Below are 21,747 nucleotides of genomic sequence, written 5' to 3'. Positions count from 1 at the left end.
CTTTAACTGTTGAATTTGTTTTAATTAACTCAGTTTTTAGGCTGATATTAATATACTTAAATGAAAGATATGATATCTATATATATATGGTACTCAAGATAAATCTTACAAACTTTTACTTATAAAATAGGGCAGAAGGTCACACATTTGACATTTAGTTAATTTATGTTGTTGTTTTTATCAATACATTTTATTTTTATTTCCTATAATTTTTATTTTTTTCTTCGTTATTCTAACAGGCCATGAAGATCAACATGCGAGATGTGGACTATAAAATGGTGTTCGTTTCCCTCTGCATTATACATCTCTTCACTCTCTGTGACGGGCGCCCTGTGAGGTAACTCCCATCACCTATCGCCTCTTTCAGATCAATTTAGATCACCTTCACTGCTTCAAATTCATTACATCCTTTAGGCTATTAAACCCGTTCTTACCTGCACACCCTGTTTTCGCGATGTTAAACTATCTGGCCTATAATTCATGATCCTGTACACAGCAAAAGGACGGTGAGTGAGGTCCAGCTCATGCACAACCTCGGGGAGCACAAGCAGATGCAGGAGCGTCTGGAGTGGCTGCAGATGAGGCTCTGGGGCATCCACACCGCCCCGGCCCGGGGCAGCAGCGGGGAGGCGGGCCGGACGAGGAGGAGGCTGCATCCCGAGGAGCTGCCCGACCTGAGCGACCTGACACCGGAGGAGATCCAGTACTTATTTGACTTGACTTTGGCTGATTTTGTTTGACCGTCGACAGTCGCAGCAACATCTCCAACATCCTTTTACAGAATTTAAGGCTACTTTCTATTTTTCTATATAGTTTTATACGTTTCTAGATGTCTGAATGTGTTTGTCTTTTATTAGAATGTTCTTTTACTTTACATTTTCACTTTATTTATTTCATTTTATGTATGCAAGCGATATTTATGAAACTGACGAGGCAAAGCTTCATTGTGTATGCACTTTTATTTAACAGGTCGTGTTGTAAGCTGCTTGACATACTTCAACAAACTGAAGGATATAAAGTTGGACCAACAATGTTGTTTATGATTTGACAATGTCCCTATCAACGGGCACTCCTGTTTTTCATTTAGTGTCAATTTCATCTAGCTTAGTTTAAATGAAGTAGGCTTTAGGCTGCATTGTAGACATAACCTAGGGTGCTTATTTTTACTTGGATTTTGACTGTAAAACGTCAAAACGGATATCTGATGTTATGCTTAATAATAGGCTGTGCATTTCCACAACATAGAAACACACTGTATTTTTTTAATGTATGTTCCTATGTAAAATAGGTATTTTAATAAGTTGCCTATGTTAGGCTTGTATAATATGAATAAATACAAAAACAAATGAATCAAATTCCTCTGACTGTTGTTGTTGTAACTGGTTATCAATGCATTCAGAAACGTAGGTCGATTTTTGTCTAAATGTATGCTAAAATAGATCGTTCTGTTTGCGCGTGCGTTGTGTGCAAGCCGGGGTTGTCCCATTGGAATGTGAGGTTGTCTCGCGATATGTTTCACGCGAACTCCGCTTTCCCAAACCAAAACAAAGGCTGCACAGCCAGGTGCACTTCATAAACTGAGGGTTTTATGGAGCCTTTCCATATACAGCGGCCAACGTGTCAAAGCGGAATGTAACGCGAGGGGGTAAAGAAAAGTTGTTTTTGTCTCTTTTTGTTTATAATGCTAGCTAGCTAACGTTAGCCGTCTAACTGCTGTTGAGGTGTTTAGCTTAGCGGTTGACAGCCTAGACAAAAAGTCTAAAATCCTCTTAGCCGCTCTAAAGTCTCTGTAAAGCACGATGTCGAGTGACTTCTTGCTTTTGACACAGTTGGTAAGTTCATACTCACTTTCATTTTAAAAGCACGAACGGCAACATAACGTTAGAATTTTATTCGGTAAGTTATCGTTTCCCGTATCAAAAATGACAGTTGATGTTGGAGACAGAATAAATGTGTCATTATATTTCCTGTCGCACGATCTGTTAAACAACGGTGAAAGATGTAAGATAACTTAGGTTTATAAGGCAGTGGAAGTTAATAATGCTAGACTGTAACCTACCTCCAATGTGACCATAGTTTGTCTGGCATGAGAAACTACATTCCGTCGCGTTAAATTATTGAATATCTAGTTAATTTTTCATCTTATGTAGCTTAGCTAACGTTAACTAATGCTAGGTCTGTATCAAGCTAACGTAACCCCCGCAGATGACAAGCCCTTTACTGAGATGGTCACAGTTAAATGTTGGGTATGTGATTCTACTCCAATACACGTCTTTTTGTCAAATAAAGTGAGTATCGCTGTTTGGAGCTGGTGTACTGGCTCTGGGACCGTCTCGTCCTCTAACTTCCCAGCAGCAGGAACTGTAGTGACAGTTTGCTAACATTAGTTACATTAACGTTACCTGTTGTGTCGTTGTTCGCTCTAAATCATGTTATTGGTCATGGTGTTGGATTTCTCCAGTACCACTCCTCCTTTAACATGTCTGAACTTGTTAGCCCATCTGTTTATTGATGATAACTTTATAGGAAAACCCATGAGTGTACGAGTATCTGAACACAATAACTGTAACTTACAAGGCACTACATATACTGTAGTCATTTCCTTAAATAGGATATTTTATGTGGGTTTTTTTTAGGTCAACAATGTTCAGGCAGTGACAATATTGTTTGCACATCATTTGATGGATGATCGATGTGTAACTGACTTTAATTTTCTACCCATTCAATTCACCAAATCCATTCAGAAAGTGGAGTGAATTCGGTGTGAATAAATATGCCATCATATTATAGAACAACGCCACAGCCCCTGTTCAGTGGATTGACTGAGTAGTCAGGAGGCTGGTGCTGTAGTACTGACAGATGTTCCGATGGTTAATCCCACACTGTGTGCATGATCTGATTTCCTGGTGACTGATAAAAAAGAAAAGACCATCGTAAAGCCGGATGTGACGTATTTTTGGCTCCACCTGTACCATAAAATGTTGGAGTTGAGAATTTACCTTTGCAAAAATGGTTGATTATGCTGTCGATAAGCTCCAGAATGTAGTCTTGTCAGCGCATGATTTTCATCCAGCTATGTGCCTCATACGCGCCAGCCTGAAAGAGTTAATATAGTAGGCTATGCTTGTCTTGTAGTGTAAAGGAGTCCCCTGGTGTCACGAAGGTGACATTGCCTATGCGGTCCCTCTTGCGGGACACAGTTCCGAATCGACCAGGGCCCTATAAACCGATGGATAATACAGATTGTGCTATGAGGTTATATTATAGGACACGTTGATGGTCTGTTACGTCTTGCACTTGCAATGTTGATGCTGAATGAGCAGAGAAGAGGGACAACATATGAGTAATCTGTGATATTCCTTTAGCCCTGCATTTTAATAGCGACTGTTCTAGCCTACAGCACAACATTGCAGGTACATTTAGCTTATGCAGACTCCTGGGATATGTGAGTCCCCTATTCATGTATTATGTTCTAAATGTCGGTATATTTATATAATCGTGTTCTCTCAGATTTATTGACTTATTTATTGTTCCCCATATTTGTTTGTTTTTTTTGACAAGAAGGAAAACTGTCCCAGACAGTCTTGCAGACAGCTATTTAAGTCAAGTGCCAGTTTGATGGTGCGTTCAAATGATGTTGGAAATATTGTAATTATGTGGTCAGGTTGAACCCGTTTGAACAAACAGCGACGTCCATGAAATGCACTACTAGTGGACGGAGAACTAAGAAGGGGGAGCTTAAGATGAGCACGTGAAGGCAGCACCGCTCTGATTCAGTCGAGCACGCGGCCATTCACAGTTTAAGGTCCCTCCGGTGACTCTGAATGACTAGCCGGTGCGCGTCTTCCTCGCCTCCTAGACACATTTAAAGCTTTGGGTCGAAGCGGTGGGTTTTTTAGCAGCGAGTTCTAGTCCAGGCAGAGTGTGGGAAACGATGCTGATGAAGTTGGAAAGTAATGAGCGAGGATGCTGAAGCTGCCGGCAAGCCCGCTTTGTTCGGAGGAGGCTTTTGTGCCGCTGTCATTCCGCAGCTCATCCCCTGCTGCTTTGTCTTCACTTGGCCCTCTGATACCGACCGGTAGGTGCACGTCCGCTTTCAAGGCACCGGGGTTTTAGCTCTGTCATAGCGTTACATGTGCACACTGCTAGTATCCAGCTCTTAGTATGATTTACTGTAATTAAAATAATTCTAGTAGTGCCCTATAAGAAAATCACTGTATTATTTTTGATGGGACTCCGTCTGACTCTCTTATACTCATGGAGAGTTATTAGTGATCTTATGATATTTAATGACAACCTTGTATGTTACATGATATGAGAAAATCACATATTTCCAAAAAATATTTTATATCAGATGTCAGGATGCTGTTCATATAATTGGTTATAATGGGGTATTTCCCTGTTTATATCCCACAATCAGCATCATTTTGCTGGATTTCAGCCCAGACTGCTGCAGAGAGCAGATTGCCCGTCTTTGCCCCGTCAGTGTGTCGGTGTCAGCAGCCCCTAAATAATAGATGGGACCCTCACCCCTTAGGACTCTCACTTTGTGCTTTTAATAGACTGCCAGGACACCTTGCATATTTGTTATTGTGTCTTAGATGGGCTGGTGAACTTGTGTTTAACACAGTAACCCTGCATGCAGATCTTTTTGTAAGCACTACAGGCCCTTGATCTATTCAGCAAAAGAAAAGGGAAATTGTGATATCACAGGGGTGGCGCCCAGTAACAGGAAATTGGACAAGTGAAATGTTAGCCCCCTCTAGTTCTTTCTGGCTGTGTGAAATCTTGGCCGCTGTAGATTTGCATTGCCATGTGAAAGATGAGAGGAGCTGCCTGCCCTGAGTGAAATATTGCCTTCTTCAGTTCCTTTGTTCCCTCTGCCCTGCTGGTCTGGCCACTGGCTGCCTGCCTGTTTGGCTGGAAGACCAGCTTTTGTTTTTATGATCCCATTTCTTCTAAGCATTAAAATCCCACTGGAGATAAAACATGCATTTGTGCTCTGTCAGGCACTAGTGGAAATAAACATATTACAATTAGTCATATCTTGCTAGTCTACTTAATTGTGGCAGTTTGGAAAAGGAGACGTATTTGTTTATGACAGTAATCGCTTTTGGTATAATGAATAATAGGCCAGACAAATTGTTTTATGCCTTTCTATGAATAGCTTTGAATACTATTTCTTCACATGCAGTGATATGCAGGGTTTCTTAAGGAAGTTGTCGGCTCACCTGAATACACTGAACCAGGAGGTGCGCATATCTTTGTGTACACATTTCTCTCTTTCCTCAGCTGCTATGGTGACCCCGGTCTTCAAGGACATTGCCAGAGTCTGCAGCTATACTGTGAAGCCGACATGTGCTGAACAGAAAAAGAACACGTTTATGGTTTATTCTTTGGTTTCTGAAATTTTACCCTTTTCAGTAGAATTCAAAAGTTAACTAGCAACATATGCATTGGTTTTCTTTACAGTTAAAATTTTTGACATTGTTAAAATGTGTTTTTATATCCGGTGTGTCAATATAGAGGTTATGTTAAGATATAATCTTAGGCGCCATGAAACTAAAATGAATCTGTGACCTTGACTGGGCTTAGCTTAGGTGTTAGTGGGAATGCAAAGTGATGTGAGGTGATCACACTGCAGCGTCGATCATTTTGTGCCATCAACTCACTGGTCATGCTTCATCTTAGTCGTCTCTGTCTACCCATCCAGACAGGTTAGCCCATCAGCCATTCAATCAGTGTCTTAGTTAGCCAGCCACCTACTGGCCGTCCAGCACGTTAAGATGTCAGCCAGTATCCAGGGAGGTTCTCTCATTACCAGCCTCTGAAGCTCTGCCAAAGCATACAGAGGCTGCATGGAAACAAAAGACTAAAAGTTATCATTTATTTTTCAATAATGAACAGCTTACCTCAGATTTTATAACTGATATGCATTGATTTTTTTTTTCTTTCTTTGGTGTGTGAAAGTGTATAAAACCTCCATGTCAAATCTGCCTCAGTGAGCGAGGTCAGGGCTTTATATCTTAGTGGTTTATTTATGTGTGTCTGGTCATGTACTGTGCAGAGTAGAAGGCAGCACTCTGGCTCTTTAAATGTCACTAACTTAATTTTTATAAAATAATTTTAAAAAAAGAAATCCCTCCTTCCACCCCTCCTTGCTTCCATTTTCCATCCCTCGGACTCCACAGCCTACAGTAGATGGTCATCATCATATTTCACAGCAGCTCCTCTCAAGAGAGCAAGGCTCTCTTCATTACTGAGACCTGGATGTGTTTCTGCCTTATAAGCTCAGCTCTATTGATCAGATAGCCTGCTACAGCGGCGCAGTGGAACCAAAATGGAAATTAACATTCATCAACACAACGACAGGAATGTAATTTATCATATTACAACTGAATAATAATGTAGTGATAAAAGGTTTGAGACCATTTTCCCTTTCTTAAATTAAATCATTATCTACCTTTAGTATCTGGCGATACAGTATGATCCAACTGAAGACAGTGAGACAGTCCTGAATGATTGTTGTTATCATGCAGTACTTATTTTTGTTATCCCCTAATGCGTGACTGCCCGCATTAACTTGATATTTCAGGCGAAACGTGGCAATAACCAGTTCAGTATTGTTGGTCAGCATATTAACTGATGCTTATATGTTATAACTAGTTCCACACGCCAGCACTTTCATCTTCATCCCTTCTCTCGGGGTTCAGATCTTCGCATATTCACCATTTAAATTGCCTGTTGTCTGTTTGTAACCCCATTTTATGGCTGTCAAGCTCAATAGCAAGATTTTATTGTGTTCATGAAAATTCAAACCTAAAAAGAAAAATGTCAAAAGAGTTGAAATATTCACAGCACTTTTAGAACGGTCCTAAAGTGTGTGTGCATCTCCTGTGCCTTTAATGTATGCACAAGATTGCGTGTTTAAGTCCTTTCTGAGCTGGAGGGCAGATATTATAACAGCTCTCTCAGGGCTGCTTGTCTGGCTCTGGAAAAACACTGAATTACAGGGAACCACTTCAGGAAGCATCACTCGCTCCATGGCAAGGTGGAATGTTTATTACCTATCAGTCAAAAAACCTCTGAAAAACCAGCCTGTGGAGCGAGTAAACAGCTGAAGCCTCTTTGTTTGTTGTCCCGCACCTCAGTGAGTCCCACTCCGATTGTTTCACCTGGAAACCCTCTCTAATGGATGCTGGGGAAGCGTGTGCATGTAGCTGCAGGCTGAGGTTGGTTGTTTGGTATCGTCCCTGTTTCTGCAGCACTCTGCTCCTGTAAGGGTTCACATGAGTTGACTGCAGACTTTTCTTTTTCTTTTTTTTTTAACAGGCTTTCGCCTTGTTCTGGAACTCGGCACGCAAAAAACAAACCCGTTACCCCCTGAGCAAGTTCTGCACAACTGTGTGTGTGTGTGTGTGTGTGTGTGTGTGTGTGTGTAGATGAGTATGCCTAGCGAGGATCTGATCTGTGCTGATCTGATCTGAGTTATCTGTCTCAGTGTTGCATGAAATGCACAAGTGCTTTGGTGTATGTATGTATGATTAGCAGTGTCAGACCACTTGTATTTTTCCATTTCTTGAATTGTCTGATTATGTCAGTAATCACAGTACGGTCGGCTGGTCTAGAGTTTTGAGACTATTGTCTCTTCCGTATCCTGCAGTAGTTTCTTTGTCAGCCAGAGTCGAGGGAGTCTCACGTGTCGCTTTAGGTGGCGAGCATTAGCCTGTTGTGATTCCTCATGTTGACAACTTGACTTTCTGTCCACGTTACCTTCTCAGTTAACCAGTTGCACACATTTTGCAATAGATATAGTATTATAGTTTTAATATGGAATTTAACTGAGTTTACCTGGCTTACTTCCTACCCCAATGTAAGCCAAACCGGAAGTCCTAAAGATGTCATAGAAGGGCCAAAAGATGATGGGAACTTTTTAATGCATGCCACGCTTGAAGCTTGAAACAAGCTGCAATCCAGAGTAGCTGCCTGTCCAAGCCCTTTTTTTGTGTTCTTCTTGCTATTAAAGCCTATTTTCAGTATTATTAAACCTGGGAGGAGTTTGCTTTGTTTGAGTAATGTTAGGAAATAAAGTCCTGCTAGCAGTTCCTCTATGTACACAACAAACACAACCGGCGTTTCCTGCAACAACTCGCCTTTCACGAGATTTCAGAGCGAGAATTGTCCTTGAGCGGGACTTCTGTTTCTGGTTCAAAACAAGGGGTGTCACTGGGATCCTTTCCGTGATGTTGTTAGAAACCTGGTATAACAGTCTTAGCCTGTCGGTATCAAAAAGAGGCTTTTTGTCAACGTAGTTTTAATGGGCGTAATTTCCCCCCCGAAGGAAAATGTTGCAGCCGCTGCAGCTGGTTTGCAGCTGAATCCATCTACAGCACGGAAAACTTTAATTGCCTACTAGTCATTTCGACTCCAAAATATGTGAAAATAGGACCAAGGTTTATAAAAATACCAAAATGATCCTTTAAGTATTTGTTAGGGTTTCTCAATTCATCAATTAGTTGTTTTGTCTATAAAAAAACGTTGATCAGTGTTTCCCAACGCCCAAGATGATGTCCTCAAATATGTTGTTTTGTCCACAACCCCAAGATATTCAGATTACTGTCATGGAGGAGTAAAGAAACCAGAAAATAATCACATTTAAAAAGCTGGAATCAGTGGATTATTATTTTTTTTTGCTTAAGAAATTACTCAAACTGATTAATCAGTTCAAAAATAGTTGGTAGTAGCAGTAACTGTTTGTCAAAATAGTCATAATGAATAAACTTGGTAGTCCTGTAGCTCTGGGTCATCTTCTATCCCTATAAAACACATGACATTCTTCACCAGATTTCTTCGTGTTGTCCAGACTTTAGGTTCAGCAGCTGTTCAGTGGAAACGGAAGACATGCTCATAACTTTGATTTCCTCTGTGTGTGCTCTCATGTCTCCTTCAGTGACCGGCAGTGTGGTGTGTCAGTGTTGGACGGAGACCACCAGCAGCAGCAGGTCAGCACCATGAATATTTACGGCGCCAGTGCCAGCGGAAGTTGCAGCGGAAGTGCCGTCGGTGGTGCTGCCGGTGGTGCCGTGGGTGGTGCCGTGGGTGGGACAAGAGAAAGAGGAGGAGCAGAACATCACCGGGAGCAATGGCGGCGCTCCAGCGACCGTTCACGTGACTCCTCCCATGAGAGGGGAGAGAGTCAGCTGACGCCCTGCATCAGGAATGTCACCTCTCCCACTCGGCAGCATGGTGAGGAGAAAACAAATGATTAGACTTGATCACAAAGCCTGAGAGTTTAGTTGCCCAGCAGCTGTTTTTTGTTGTCCCCAAGTCTTAGCGACATGAAAGCTTGCTTCACTGGTCCCCATGTGTCCTGCCCTCTCCAACAGACCGTGAACGTGGCGACGGAGGCTCGTCCTCCAGGTCCTCCAGTCCACGCCCGCCCAGGGTTTCTCTTCCCTATTCCCACGTTGGAGGGGCCCTGATCGGGGGGCACATACCTCGGTCCCTGGGTCTTCCTGGAGCAGACCACCACTCCAAGACTGTAGGCCAAGGACTGTGCGATATGATCTACGTGTATGACCTCAGCGGTAAAGAGGGGCATCGCAGTGGGCTGAGACTGGGAGAAAGAGTAACGCTCATTGTAGACAATACAAGATTTGTGGTGGACCCCGCCATCTTCACAGCTCAACCTAACACCATGCTGGGCAGGTAATGTCTGAGAAATGGATCCGATGTAGGTGAATGTACCCTCTGTGGCGTCTGTTCAAAGGAGGATTTATGTTTTATTGGTGCCTTACAGTTCCCTATAGATGCACCACCTGACAGTTTATTTATTGTGAGACGTGAGTTTTCAAATCGTGCTATGCTGCAGGGTAGAACCTGTCCAGCATAATTCTGCAGGACACAGTTCGTACGGTATTATTATTGTTATTTCCCTTTTGGCTTTACTAAAGAGGATAGATATTTTGGACGTTTTTTTCAGTTCACCTTTCACCCAGCCCACCATCTGCCATTCCCAGAAACTGAAAAAAGCTTTAACTGTATTGGTGCTGAAAGAACAGCGCCCTCCTGTTTTGTGCCACATTCTCCTTTCATGTCCCAAAGCTGTTCCAGCCGACGTCTCGTTAAATTTGACCTGGTTGGTGTGGTATTTATACAGATGTGTGAATGTTGGTTATTAATGATTTGTTTAAATCATATCACCTTTTTATAATGAACAAATTATAAAGCAGTTGTGACTTTTATTTTTTCTATTCAAAATTACATCCATTTAAATGAGATTTGAAGAAACAACGTATTTGTCTTTTGTGATTGCAAAGAAGTAGTGAAGCCCCGTCATTAATGTGCCGTTCCAGCTTTGCAGCTGATAGCAGAGCAGATAGACGCCCGCAGCTGTCCTTTCGAATTTGATCTGAAACTTAATTTGTTCACCCACGATCACAAGTTAAAGAAATGCTTGTTTGTTGTTTTTCCCTCACCTGTTGTTTGTTTTCAGGATGTTCGGTTCTGGGCGGGACAACAACTTCACAAGACCCAATGAAAAAGGAGAGTTTGAGGTGGCTGACGGCATCAGCTCCACTGTCTTCAGAGCCATTCTGGTGAGAATGAGTTTTCACCCTGTCGTTGTCTCAGTATTGTTTTCTCTCTTGTGTGCTGTCCATCCCTGCTTTTCCCCTCTTCCCACGTTCCTACACTCTTTCTCTTCTTCCATTTCTCTCCCCCTCTCCCCGTCACCCCTACTCCCTTACCTCTCCCCACACCTTCTTTCTTCTTCCCTCACCTCTCTTCTTATTTCTCAGATCACTTCATCACCCTTCTTTTCTCCATCCCCTCTCTTTGGCCCAGTGAGTTCAGAACCCTTTTAAAACACAGACTGCATCTCTCAAAGTTTTATTCACTTTCTAATTCTCCTCCCACCCGTCTCCCTCCATCCATCCATTTGCATTACACACAAAATATTTCTTATTCTCTGTCCCTGGTCCTGTTCTGCCAGTCGTCTCTCCCGCTCTACTCCCTCCAGTCCATTGGTCCGTCGTTGCTGGTCGTACTGACGGGGATGTTTAGCTCAGACTTGCATGGAAGTTCTCCTTTTGTTTGGATTCTTCTGTTCAGCTATGTAAAGAAAAATATACAGGTGATTTGCCTCGTGTGTCCCTGACAGCAGTACTGGTTGGTTTGTCTGCATCTTGAAAAGGCTTTGGCAATAATTCACATGAACAGTTTTGCCAGACTAGAGCCCAACTTTTTTTTCTTTTCTCTTCACTTACATACTTGCATATCTTCTCATCACACATCCAAGTTTGGAGTTTAATCAGTATCCAGGGGGAAGGTAATTGTACACGATGATGTGTTTACCAGAGAAAATAACAGAAAATGGAACAAATGATCCCAAAAGAAAAATGTAGTCACTATAGAAAGAACACAAAGCCTCCCAGAGCTGCTGGTAACCCACAAGCTACACCATCTTTTTGTTTTAAGAAACACTGTTCAATTGATGTGAGATAAGAGTAAATAAGAGATCTGATATGAGAACTGCTCCATTAAAGATAATTTTTTGTGTCACTTACCAATGCGTGAAAGGTGGCTGTATAGAGGACAGCAGCTGTAGAAATCATATCCGTGAAAATAGATACTTTTTAAACCACTTTTCTATCGTCCTTCCTTATGACCAGAAAAACAGAAACTCCCGTACACTGCAGCCCAATCTAATCCCACAACAGTCCCGTAATAAGTACTACCTTCGCTTAAAAAAACAAAAAAAACAATAACAAAAAGGAGATTTGATTAAACCCCATGCTCATTTTTCAAGCTTTAGTTAGTGGAGTTGTATTGAGTTGCTTTATATTGTAAGATGTTTATAATCTTTGCTTCAAATGAAAAACTCTCAGTTGAAGCCACCACTGTTAGATTTAGAGTTGGAACTTTTTGGAACGCCCTGCCTGAGGAGGTGACGCTCACAGAGTCAGTAACCTCCTTTAAAACCCATCTTTATAGACCTGCTTTCATGTGATGTCGTCTCTTCATTAGTATTTATTTCTGTAGTGTAAGTGGTTTAATTTGACCCTCACTTTATCTTGCTTTATCTTGGCCTTACTAACTGGCTTCCTGCTGTTATACTCCCTTCTGGGTATCCTGCTAGGCGAAATGGCCATAAATGTTATCACAATAAAAAATGTGATCTATAATCATCACGAAATTTCAAATCAAAATCAAAATTAGTTCTTTCACGTTTATAGGCTAATTTGTGCTCGTGAGTGAAAGCTGAAGAAACCAGACGGTTAATTGTGGTTTTAAATTTAAATTTTTTTATTTTTCTTTATGGTCAGAACAAACATGTGAGGACAAACAGTGGATCACTTCACATATCTGAGGTAGAACATTCCAAACAATTATGATAAAGATCTTTTTCATTAAATATGCTAGAGTAAAATAACTTTTCACTGCCTTTTTCTTCAACAAAGTAAATATCTTAATAGAAAAATGAAGTGCTAATTTGTTTGCGATCCGGATGAATTAAAACAAACATTTATTGAACATTTGTTATATTGTTACTGAAATTATATTGTGATAATTATCATTATTGTTTTATTGCCCAGTCCTAGGTGCTATAACAAAATGTAATTAAAATATATAAAAGTTATTACTACAAAGTACGGCCTTGTAATGTAACATAGAAGTGAGTCAAAGGGTACCACTGTAAATCAGTGGTCTAGGATGACTTCACCAGGATACCCTCCCTGGTTCAAATGCTGCTGGAAGCCTTTGCTGCATCCTTTCCATACAGCACTTGACCGATAGCAAATAAATGAGTCCCAACTTAAAATTTCGTCATGCAATGCTTGCACACTGCTGAACTTTATAAAACAGACAGCTGAATTTGTGATGGAATTGACTAGAAAATGTGTTGGAGGGTTCGCTGGAAGAGAGGTGGGGCAAGCATCCCTCACGCTTAAGATAACCAATGAAGGTCGTCGCATTCTTTTTTAAAAATCCATCAGTGATGCACAACAGAAAACAGTCACATAACTTTTTAAACATTTTTTCCTCCCAGTAGTGTGAGTGTCACCCCTTCCTCGTGTTCACCAGGGGCAAAATATCGCTCCAAACAGATGAAGCCAGTTGAGTCAACACACAAACAGCTACAATATTTGAGCTGCTGTGGCGCTTTCAATCATATCATGTTTGCACAGTTGTCGTGGAAAGCCAACACGCATGAGTCTGTAAAGTGCTAAAAAGAAAATGGAAGTGATGCTGATAATGCTCATGAGATAGGATTGAAAGCTTCACAGCTACTTAATGGACCTTGCGGTGACATATCTTTCTCAACTGCTGTTCCCAAGGTCAAGACTAAACGTCGAATAGAGTGTTCGTTTAAAGCAGGGCATCTTACATTAGATTGTATTATGTGCAGTGTGCACAGTATTGTGTTACAAGGTCAAAGTCCTTCTATTTTTGTGCTCACTTATTTTCTGTTTCTTAGAAATATTTCTATTCCGTTTGACAGCGTGACTCAGAGAGGGACTCTTCAGTCAGACCCTGTGTAGCTTAAATATCTCCGATTGAATGCACAGAGGCCGCTTGCCAACACGTTCGCCCATTAGTGCTGACAGGAAGTTGCAGCAGCATGTCGTGGTGTTCATGGGAAAACAGACAGGTAGTGAGTGGAAATGCCTGTACAGGTCTGACGCTCAAATAAGCCCTCGCCTCCAGCACCGCATCATCTACTGTAAACTAAGGTTGTTTCTGGAGGCAAGCAGACAAAATATTATCTAATCACCACTTGGTCCGCAGTCCTCCGGCGTGATGCGAAAATGTTCCTGAAAGCATTCCTGGTCGGCCTTTTGTTGACACGTGGCTTCCAAAATGTTTCTGGCTCTCCGTTTGCCTCCACTCTTTGTGAGTGAATTACTGAAGGGCTAATAATGGTTGTGCCCTAATGGATCCTGGGATGAGCGTGTGCGCGCCCGCGAGCATTAAACAAAACCCAGGGACATGAGAAAGTGAGAGAAGTGCAGGCTGGGAGTTGAGAGGAGCCCGAACTGCTTGTCTCCGTCGCAGGCTGCGGTGTTTTGAGTAGAAGCTCTCCTGGGAAACGGCAGAGGCAGCGAGAGGAGGGAGAGTGACGTTCGCTTTTGCTTTCATCACCCTTTGCTCTCCACCCCCTCCTCCTCTTACCCCATGTCGCTCTCTCTCTCGCCTGTGACGTCCACTGGATTATACTTTCATCACTGCTCCCTCTCCACCCCCTCCTCCTCATCCATCTTGCTCGCTCTCTCTCGCTCTCTCTCTCTTTCTCTCTGCCGCCGTGTGAGTCAAGCAGCATCAATAATGGCGTCTTGTGTTTTCTCCCATGCTTGTGTGTGTGCGTGATTGCCCGCCATTCTGTCTTGGGTTTTTTGGGGTTTTTTTTTTTCAATTTGTGTGTGTGTGTGTGTGTGTGTGTGTGTGTGTGTGTGTGTGCTGCTGAAAATGGCAGGATTACTACAAGTCGGGGATAATCCGCTGCCCTGACGGCGTTTCCATTCCGGAGCTGAGGGAGGCATGTGACTACCTCTGTATCTCCTTCAACTACAGCACCATCAAGTGCAGAGACCTCAGTGAGTACACAGCCCCTGATGTGCGGCTTGCTTAGCTGTCAGGTTAACTGTCTGTAAGTGTGTAGAGCTGCTGACCGATGTAGCTGCTGGACTTTGGTGAGTGTGTGTGGCGCGGACCGTTTTTTTTTTTTATGGATGGATTTCTGCATCAGAACTCAACTGTTCTGGTTTTATTACTAAATGTGGGCATCGTTGCATATTTGATGGACGTAGACGTCTCCAAACTTCTTTTCATTTAGAATAAGTGAAAAGAAGTTAGTAATATTGTTGATAGACAGATATACGACATATACTGCAATGTAACCCTTCAGTCAGAACTAAAAGTATTAAATCAGTGTTTATCTGAATAGTGTAGTGGCAGGCTGATGTAGCGGTTTGTTTGCTTAACTTCGTATTTGACGCACCTGTGATGTGGCAAAACCCTTTTTATCAATCCTGCACATCACACCGTGATATAAGTGTTGTTATTGTGCATGGTCGTGCCTCTTGTTTGTTTCTCTGAGTGTGTCTGTGTGGGAGGAGCAGCTTCAGCTCACAGTGGCTGCTGTGTGTGTGTGTGTGTGTGTGTGTGTGTGTGTGTGTGTGTGTGTGTGTGTGTGTGTGTGTGTGTGTGTGTGTGTGTGTGTGTGTGTGTGTGTGTGTGTGTGTGTGTGTGTGTGTGTGTGTGTGTGTGTGTGTTAGGCTGTAAGTAGGTCATGATTAGCTGTGAGATTTAATGCTTGTTATGCAAGCACACAACCAACCAAGGCGAGCCGGTCTCCTTCTGGCACCAGCAGGATGTGGTTTTCGTGGGTTTTCATCATTAGTCGCAGCTTTATAGTGTGGTTCTTGTGGTTAATTTGAGTCGAATTTAAATCGGTTTCTGTTCTGGAGAGACCCACATCATGGCTCCACATATAAACCATGTTTTCTGTTTGTGTATTTTAAGAGTTTGCATTCAGGAGTTCATGATATCCGCATTTATTATGTTTAAGCAGCTCTGCACGGGCAGAATGTAGGTCATAAATGGTGCAGTGCTGCCTGAATATCATCAACTGTAGAGCCTTTCCACAAGTATACAGCCTTGCTGAGAAGGAGACTGCTAGTACATTGTAGAAGAAGAAAGGAGGTAAATTGGTGAGATTACTGCTTACAGGAAGCAAGAGCAGGGCAGACTGTGGATAGTTTCTATTTACTTCCAGAGCCCTGCTACCTTACTTGGTCACAATAAGGAATAAAAAATAATAAAACCAGTACCATTTTATGGTTTGCCCTGTGTTTCTTGGAAGTTGACAGTATGCAGTAATCAGTGATTTGGCTTGCTCAGAGCAGATTCACTCAACGTGCTCTACAGGTTTTTATTTTTTTTTATAAACAAAGTTTCTGTTTATACTTACTGACTCTCACTCTCTAACAAACACACTGAATGCATTTCCTTCCTCAGAAAACATTTTCAAAGCCTTGTTTTCTTTAAAAGTCCCCGTCTACTGGCTTTTTTGACACATTCCTCCATATCTTGGTGCATTAATGCCACTTGTCGATCAGTGCCCGTTGGCAGAACTGTGTGTTCACGTGACCCGCAGGCACGTGCACGAGAGCGAACATAACAGGGACCCACATGTAAAAGAATTGCACCGTAGTGCTGCTAGTGGTCAAAACATTATCAGAAGCCCCAGAACCTAAAATAGTACGTGGCTATCCTGGCTGAGGAAAAAGTAAACGGTGCAGCACCGTGTCCTACATCACTTGTCCTCTCCTCCCCAGGCGCCCTGATGCACGAGCTGTCTAACGACGGGGCCCGGCGTCAGTTTGAGTGCTACCTGGAGGAGATGGTGCTGCCGCTGATGGTGGCCAGCGCTCAGAGCGGAGAGAGGGAGTGTCACGTGGTGGTGCTGACTGATGACGACGTGGTGGACTGGGATGAAGAGTACCCTCCACAGATGGGAGAGGAGTATTCTCAGAGTAAGATTCTGTCATCATCACTGATGCTAGATCTGTTTATACAGCTCAGGAGACCTGTTTTGCTGGCAGCATGTCAAGCCTCCTGGCTGGGGGAGAGCCACCAGGAGCCACGTTAAAATGCCTTCTTTTATGAAAACCGGTTACAGTGGCAGGAACACGCCCCACAGCTGCTGCATTCTTCACACTTTGGCTTTCAGAATAGTTCTAACAAACTTGAAGGTGGAGTGATAAGATGTCTTGAATCACTTCTGAGTCCTCCAGCTGCACAGAGAAAATTCTCTCCAGGCTGTGTGAGCTGTAATAGTAACATCTGTGAATTAAATACAGAGAGCAAAGAAGAAGACACAAGAGCAGAGCTTTTTAGAGCTGGTTCAAAGGATATGTCTGCTGATATTGTGTATTTTTACTGACAACAAATCCCATGAAAAGTCCCAAACCATTGATTTTGTTAACAAGGTGTCTGTCACAGAGCTCCTTTGTTGTGAACAAACTATTAAAACTCACATCAGTGAGTCACACTGTTGCACCGGATGACATGCTTCTTTTATTACTGCAAAAACACACACACTAGTTAATTTTAAGTCAGTCCCATATATGTTGTCTGACTGCTGTAAAAAAAAAAAAAAATAATAATAAAAAAAATTTTTTTAAAACTCACTGGAGCACCAAATGTGAATTAATCCGCAGCTGAAAGTAGTCCCTAACAAATGCAGTATTTCTTCCTGTTTGAGTAGCGTTTCCAAAAAGCTACAGTGGCCTCCTGGTTTAGGAAATGACAAAACTTTTTTTTTTTTTTTCTTCAAACCAAGTGAAAATAAATATTTGTGTTTTTTTTCCAAGATGAATATCTTCAGTAGGAACAAATGGGCTTGACATCCACAGTGTTTTGAAGTCAAACAGTATAGTGTTAAGTATAAGTAACAGCATTATTGGTCTTATTATTGGGATTCGTTGCCAATCACAAATCCTGCTCTTCAAGACCGTGCTCACTTCAGATCACTTGTTGAAGGCCATGTGATGGGTTCATTGTTCAGTACTGAATGTCCCTCTTCTCCTCAACAGTCATCTACAGCACCAAACTGTACCGCTTCTTCAAGTACATAGAGAACAGAGATGTGGCCAAGTCTGTGCTGAAGGACAGAGGACTGAAAAAGATCCGACTGGGAATTGAAGGTACTCAGTCAAAGTGTTTTCTTCTGTTACTTAGTCTCCAAACCTGAAAGAAGTGTTAACAATCTGAATAATGTATGTAATAGTTACTGGGGGCTTTTGGTAGAGCTTTCTCTCTGCAGACAAGGACTGCATGTATTTAACAGTCTGGTCCTGGAATTTAAAGTCAGGAGATTTGGTTAATTCTCTGGGGCAATAATAATTGTGCAAATGGGTCATTTTACAAGAATAAAGCTTGGAGCACAATATTTCACAACTTGACACTTTTCATTTCTATAGAGGTTTGCCTTCAGCTGTATTCCTCCTCAGCAGCCCAGTGAACACAACACTGTCAGCCCCTGAGAACTTGAGTTGAAAAACAAAAACAAACCTAGAATGAAAAACATATTTAGGTCATGGAAGCAGTTTCACTTGTTAAAGGAAAAACACTGGAACTTTCCCACAGGGCCACTGCAGGAAACCTTTACTAAGCCTTTAAATATGATTTGGCAGCATTACATGTCTACACACAGGGGACGTCAACTCACTGTAAAAGTCCAATAGCTGAACCTGAGGCCAGAGTTTCCACAACACCACCAACAAAATCTTATTAATAAAATTTCAAATCCAAACACTTACAGGAATAGTTCGCCATTTTTGCTGGCTCCTGCAGATGTATCAGTCTGCCCTGTTTCTAGTCTTTATGCTAAGCTAAGCGGCTGCTGGCTCCTGCAGATGTATCAGTCTGCCCTGTTTCTAGTCTTTATGCTAAGCTAAGCGGCTGCTGGCTCCTGCAGATGTATCAGTCTGACCTGTTTCTAGTCTTTATGCTAAGCTAAGCGGCTGCTGGCTCCTGCAGATGTATCAGTCTGCCCTGTTTCTAGTCTTTATGCTAAGCTAAGCGGCTGCTGGCTCCTGCAGATGTATCAGTCTGACCTGTTTCTAGTCTTTATGCTAAGCTAAGCGGCTGCTGGCTCCTGCAGATGTATCAGTCTGCCCTGTTTCTAGTCTTTATGCTAAGCTAAGCTAACCGGCTGCTGGCTCCTGCAGATGTATCAGTCTGACCTGTTTCTAGTCTTTATGCTAAGCTAAGCGGCTGCTGGCTCCTGCAGATGTATCAGTCTGACCTGTTTCTAGTCTTTATGCTAAGCTAAGCGGCTGCTGGCTCCTGCAGATGTATCAGTCTGACCTGTTTCTAGTCTTTATGCTAAGCTAAGCGGCTGCTGGCTCCTGCAGATGTATCAGTCTGCCCTGTTTCTAGTCTTTATGCTAAGCTAAGCTAACCAGCTGCTGGCTCCTGCAGATGTATCAGTCTGCCCTGTTTCTAGTCTTTATGCTAAGCTAACCAGCTGCTGGCTCCTGCAGATTTTCACATCTTAATTAGCAAACAAGTGTATTTCCAAACCTGTCATATTATTCCTTAAACTCCAACAAGGAAGCTGCAGTTCTCCTTAAATGTTGTTCTGATCAAGGTTTGTTTTCTCCAGGCTACCCGACCTATAAAGAGAAGGTGAAACGGCGTCCTGGAGGTCGCCCGGAGGTCATCTACAACTACGTCCAGCGTCCCTTCATCCGCATGTCCTGGGAGAAGGAGGAAGGGAAGAGCCGCCACGTGGACTTCCAGTGTGTCAAGTCAAAGTCCACCACCAACCTGGCTGCAGCCGCTGCAGATATTCCCCAGGACCAGTTGGTGGTCATGCAGCCTCCAGGGCCGCAGGTGGACGAGCTGGACACTCTGCCACAGCCGCCGGGCGTCAACGACCCCCACCAGCCGCCGTTCGGGCAGGGTCCGGAGAACAACGCGGCCCCCCACTTGGCGCAGGGCTATGAGGGCCCCAACCAGCAGGCTCAGGACAGTCCGAGCCAGGCCGCGCACAGCCTGGCCCACAGTAACCAGCAGCACGGCAGCAGCCACACTCAGGCTACTTACCACTACGAGCCGGACCCAGACACACCGTCACCCTCGGCATGAGACTGGCTGCACACTTTATCCCCCACCCAACACCACCACCGCTGTGTTCACACTGACGGCAACTCGTGCTTTTATTGACACCGTCACACTGAGATAAATTCAGAGCTGGGAAATGCTAATGAACTAAAAAAATAACCAACCTTGACATAATTCTTCTCTGAGGGTTCTCCAGAGTGAGGTTGGTAGGGAAGGCGAGAAGCACAGAAACCAACAGCCAATAAGCACACAAAGTTCAGCCTTCCTCAGCTGACATTAAAACACGTCTGACCACTTGTTGCTTTCAGTGTGAACGCAGACCTTGTTCCCCCTCACCCCTTCTCGTTCTCCTGGTCCTCCTCCTCCTGAGTGGCAAAACACCACTTTGCCTTCTGTTGCACCTCTGCTGCAGCCATTCTCAGTCAGCACAGTGTCCGAATGAACCAATGAACTGTCCAGCAGCCAGGGATGGATGATGCACATCAGCAGGCTTCCTCACCCACCTCTGTTCACTCTGTTTTTATTTATCTGACCAAAGGAGACTTGAGTTACGTTCTGTATGCATGTGAAAAGAGCACTGTATTACATCATAATGAAGCGCGCGTGTTTGTGAGTGTTGCTGCTGGGATACTGTACCTCACTGGGAAAGTGGATTTCAGTGCCTCTTCAAATTCTTTTATTTGCGGGCTAGTTAGTAAGTCGGATGTGAAGATTCACTTTTTCCAGCGCATGTGAAGCCCTTGATGTAAGGGTTTTTGTTTTACACAGCAGTTTTTAAGAAAATGTTCCACTCCACTTTTGTTCTTTAAACCAGTCGGTTCAGTTCCTAGTTTACGTTGAGTCCACGTTCTGCTCCACTCCGTTTGCGTCCTGGCTGACCTGGTCTGAAAACTCTGCACAGGTTCTGTGAGCACACAGGATGTCAAGAGATGTTGAACACAATGGTTTTCTAATAAATCCTATTCACAATACTCTCTTCTTGAATGACTTTTACTTGGGGGGGGGGGGGGTCCTCTGGTGTCAGTCTGTCTTCAAAATGAGTGTGACTATTTATGGATGTGTCACTGTAAATCTTCTATAAATACACATTCTCACAACTGACACACTTTTCAGCAAGCCAGGAAGTTTTTCTTCAGGGACAAACATAATTTCATCATGTTTAGCAATAACCAACCAAATAGTTCTAAATGAATATGGCCTATACTGAGATTTAATTTTTTATGGCACTAATGTAATTTATTTCCACCTGAGCAGTTCCATTATTTTGTGTTGCTTGAGACATTCCTCCTCTCATTCCTCTTTATTACTACCATGTAGCAGGCATCATTTTGCTATTTGTCTAAATACTGGTAATGCACTGTGCTTTTAAGCGGTTATTGGTGAGAAGATGTGTGATAGATGGTGCGAGCCTGCACACAGCAGAATGACTCAGCTGTCTCTGCATCCCCGCTGGTGCAGCATTACTCGGATTACTGTTCTGTCCTGTCATCACATAAGGATGGAAGACATTCCTTTGTAGGACAATACTGTAACCAGATGTAGAAATATACACACAGCCAGCCAGGAGTCCAGTGCTCTGGCCTTCAGCAAGTTGATGTGGAATTTAATTTCATAGGAAGATTAAACAGATTACTACACAGTAGTAGGCCTTACCAAGAGGTGGAATTGAACCAAGGAACCGCTGGGAGTTTTAACTTTCAAACTGATGTGGGAGGTTTTCTAAAGGTTTGGCAACAAAAGAAAGAAATGTTCAGTAGCTGGAGATGACCTGACACAGGAATGGAGATGGGAGATTAAGTATGCATGAGCTTTTCACAAGTTCAAAGTGTATGCTCACGCTTTCAATAACTTTCTGACCCACAAAAATCAAAGCTTAAAAATTCTGAGACTGAATATTAAGCCACTCTGTAAGACTTTTCATCCTCTCGGTTCTTTGAGCATCAGGCACGTGTACACCCAGCTGCCTGGTTGGCGTCTTGTTAAAGCATCTGCAACATTTCCTTCAGCCTTTCACTGGGTGCTGACTCCAGCAGCTGGGTGGCAACATCATACAAAAATACCAACGGGCTGCACGGATTGGCTGGGAGAACAAATGAGGTTTAAACCTGAGTC

At 43.0% G+C, this 21,747-nt stretch overlaps 1 protein-coding gene across 3 annotated transcripts; it reads left to right on the top strand.

Annotated features, from left to right (window-relative positions):
- The first annotated feature begins 1,496 nt into the window (after nucleotides 1-1,496).
- Nucleotides 1,497-20,606, top strand: LOC119893669 (BTB/POZ domain-containing protein 10-like). Of its 3 annotated transcripts, none has more exons than XM_038705973.1 (8): nucleotides 1,497-1,645; nucleotides 8,951-9,246; nucleotides 9,387-9,708; nucleotides 10,496-10,598; nucleotides 14,477-14,597; nucleotides 16,341-16,538; nucleotides 17,601-17,711; nucleotides 19,175-20,606. In XM_038705973.1, exons 2-8 carry the CDS (start codon nucleotides 9,012-9,014, stop codon nucleotides 19,657-19,659), a joined length of 1,575 nt encoding a protein of 524 aa, XP_038561901.1. In that variant the 5' UTR covers nucleotides 1,497-1,645; nucleotides 8,951-9,011; the 3' UTR covers nucleotides 19,660-20,606. The 3 variants fall into 3 exon arrangements, with proteins under 3 accessions (XP_038561901.1, XP_038561900.1, XP_038561899.1); XM_038705972.1 differs by lacking the exon at nucleotides 1,497-1,645 and adding an exon at nucleotides 1,815-1,832; XM_038705971.1 differs by lacking the exon at nucleotides 1,497-1,645 and adding an exon at nucleotides 3,861-4,078.
- Nucleotides 20,607-21,747: the final 1,141 nt, after the last annotated feature.

The sequence above is a fragment of the Micropterus salmoides genome, unplaced genomic scaffold (genome assembly GCF_014851395.1).
Source record: "Micropterus salmoides isolate LMB-PRFRI ecotype aquatic unplaced genomic scaffold, ASM1485139v1 Ms_hic_scaffold_8, whole genome shotgun sequence".
Classification (NCBI taxonomy): Eukaryota; Metazoa; Chordata; class Actinopteri; order Centrarchiformes; family Centrarchidae; genus Micropterus; species Micropterus salmoides.
The sequence above is the reverse complement of the archived record's forward strand: the minus strand, read 5'-3'. Positions and strand labels throughout refer to the sequence as shown.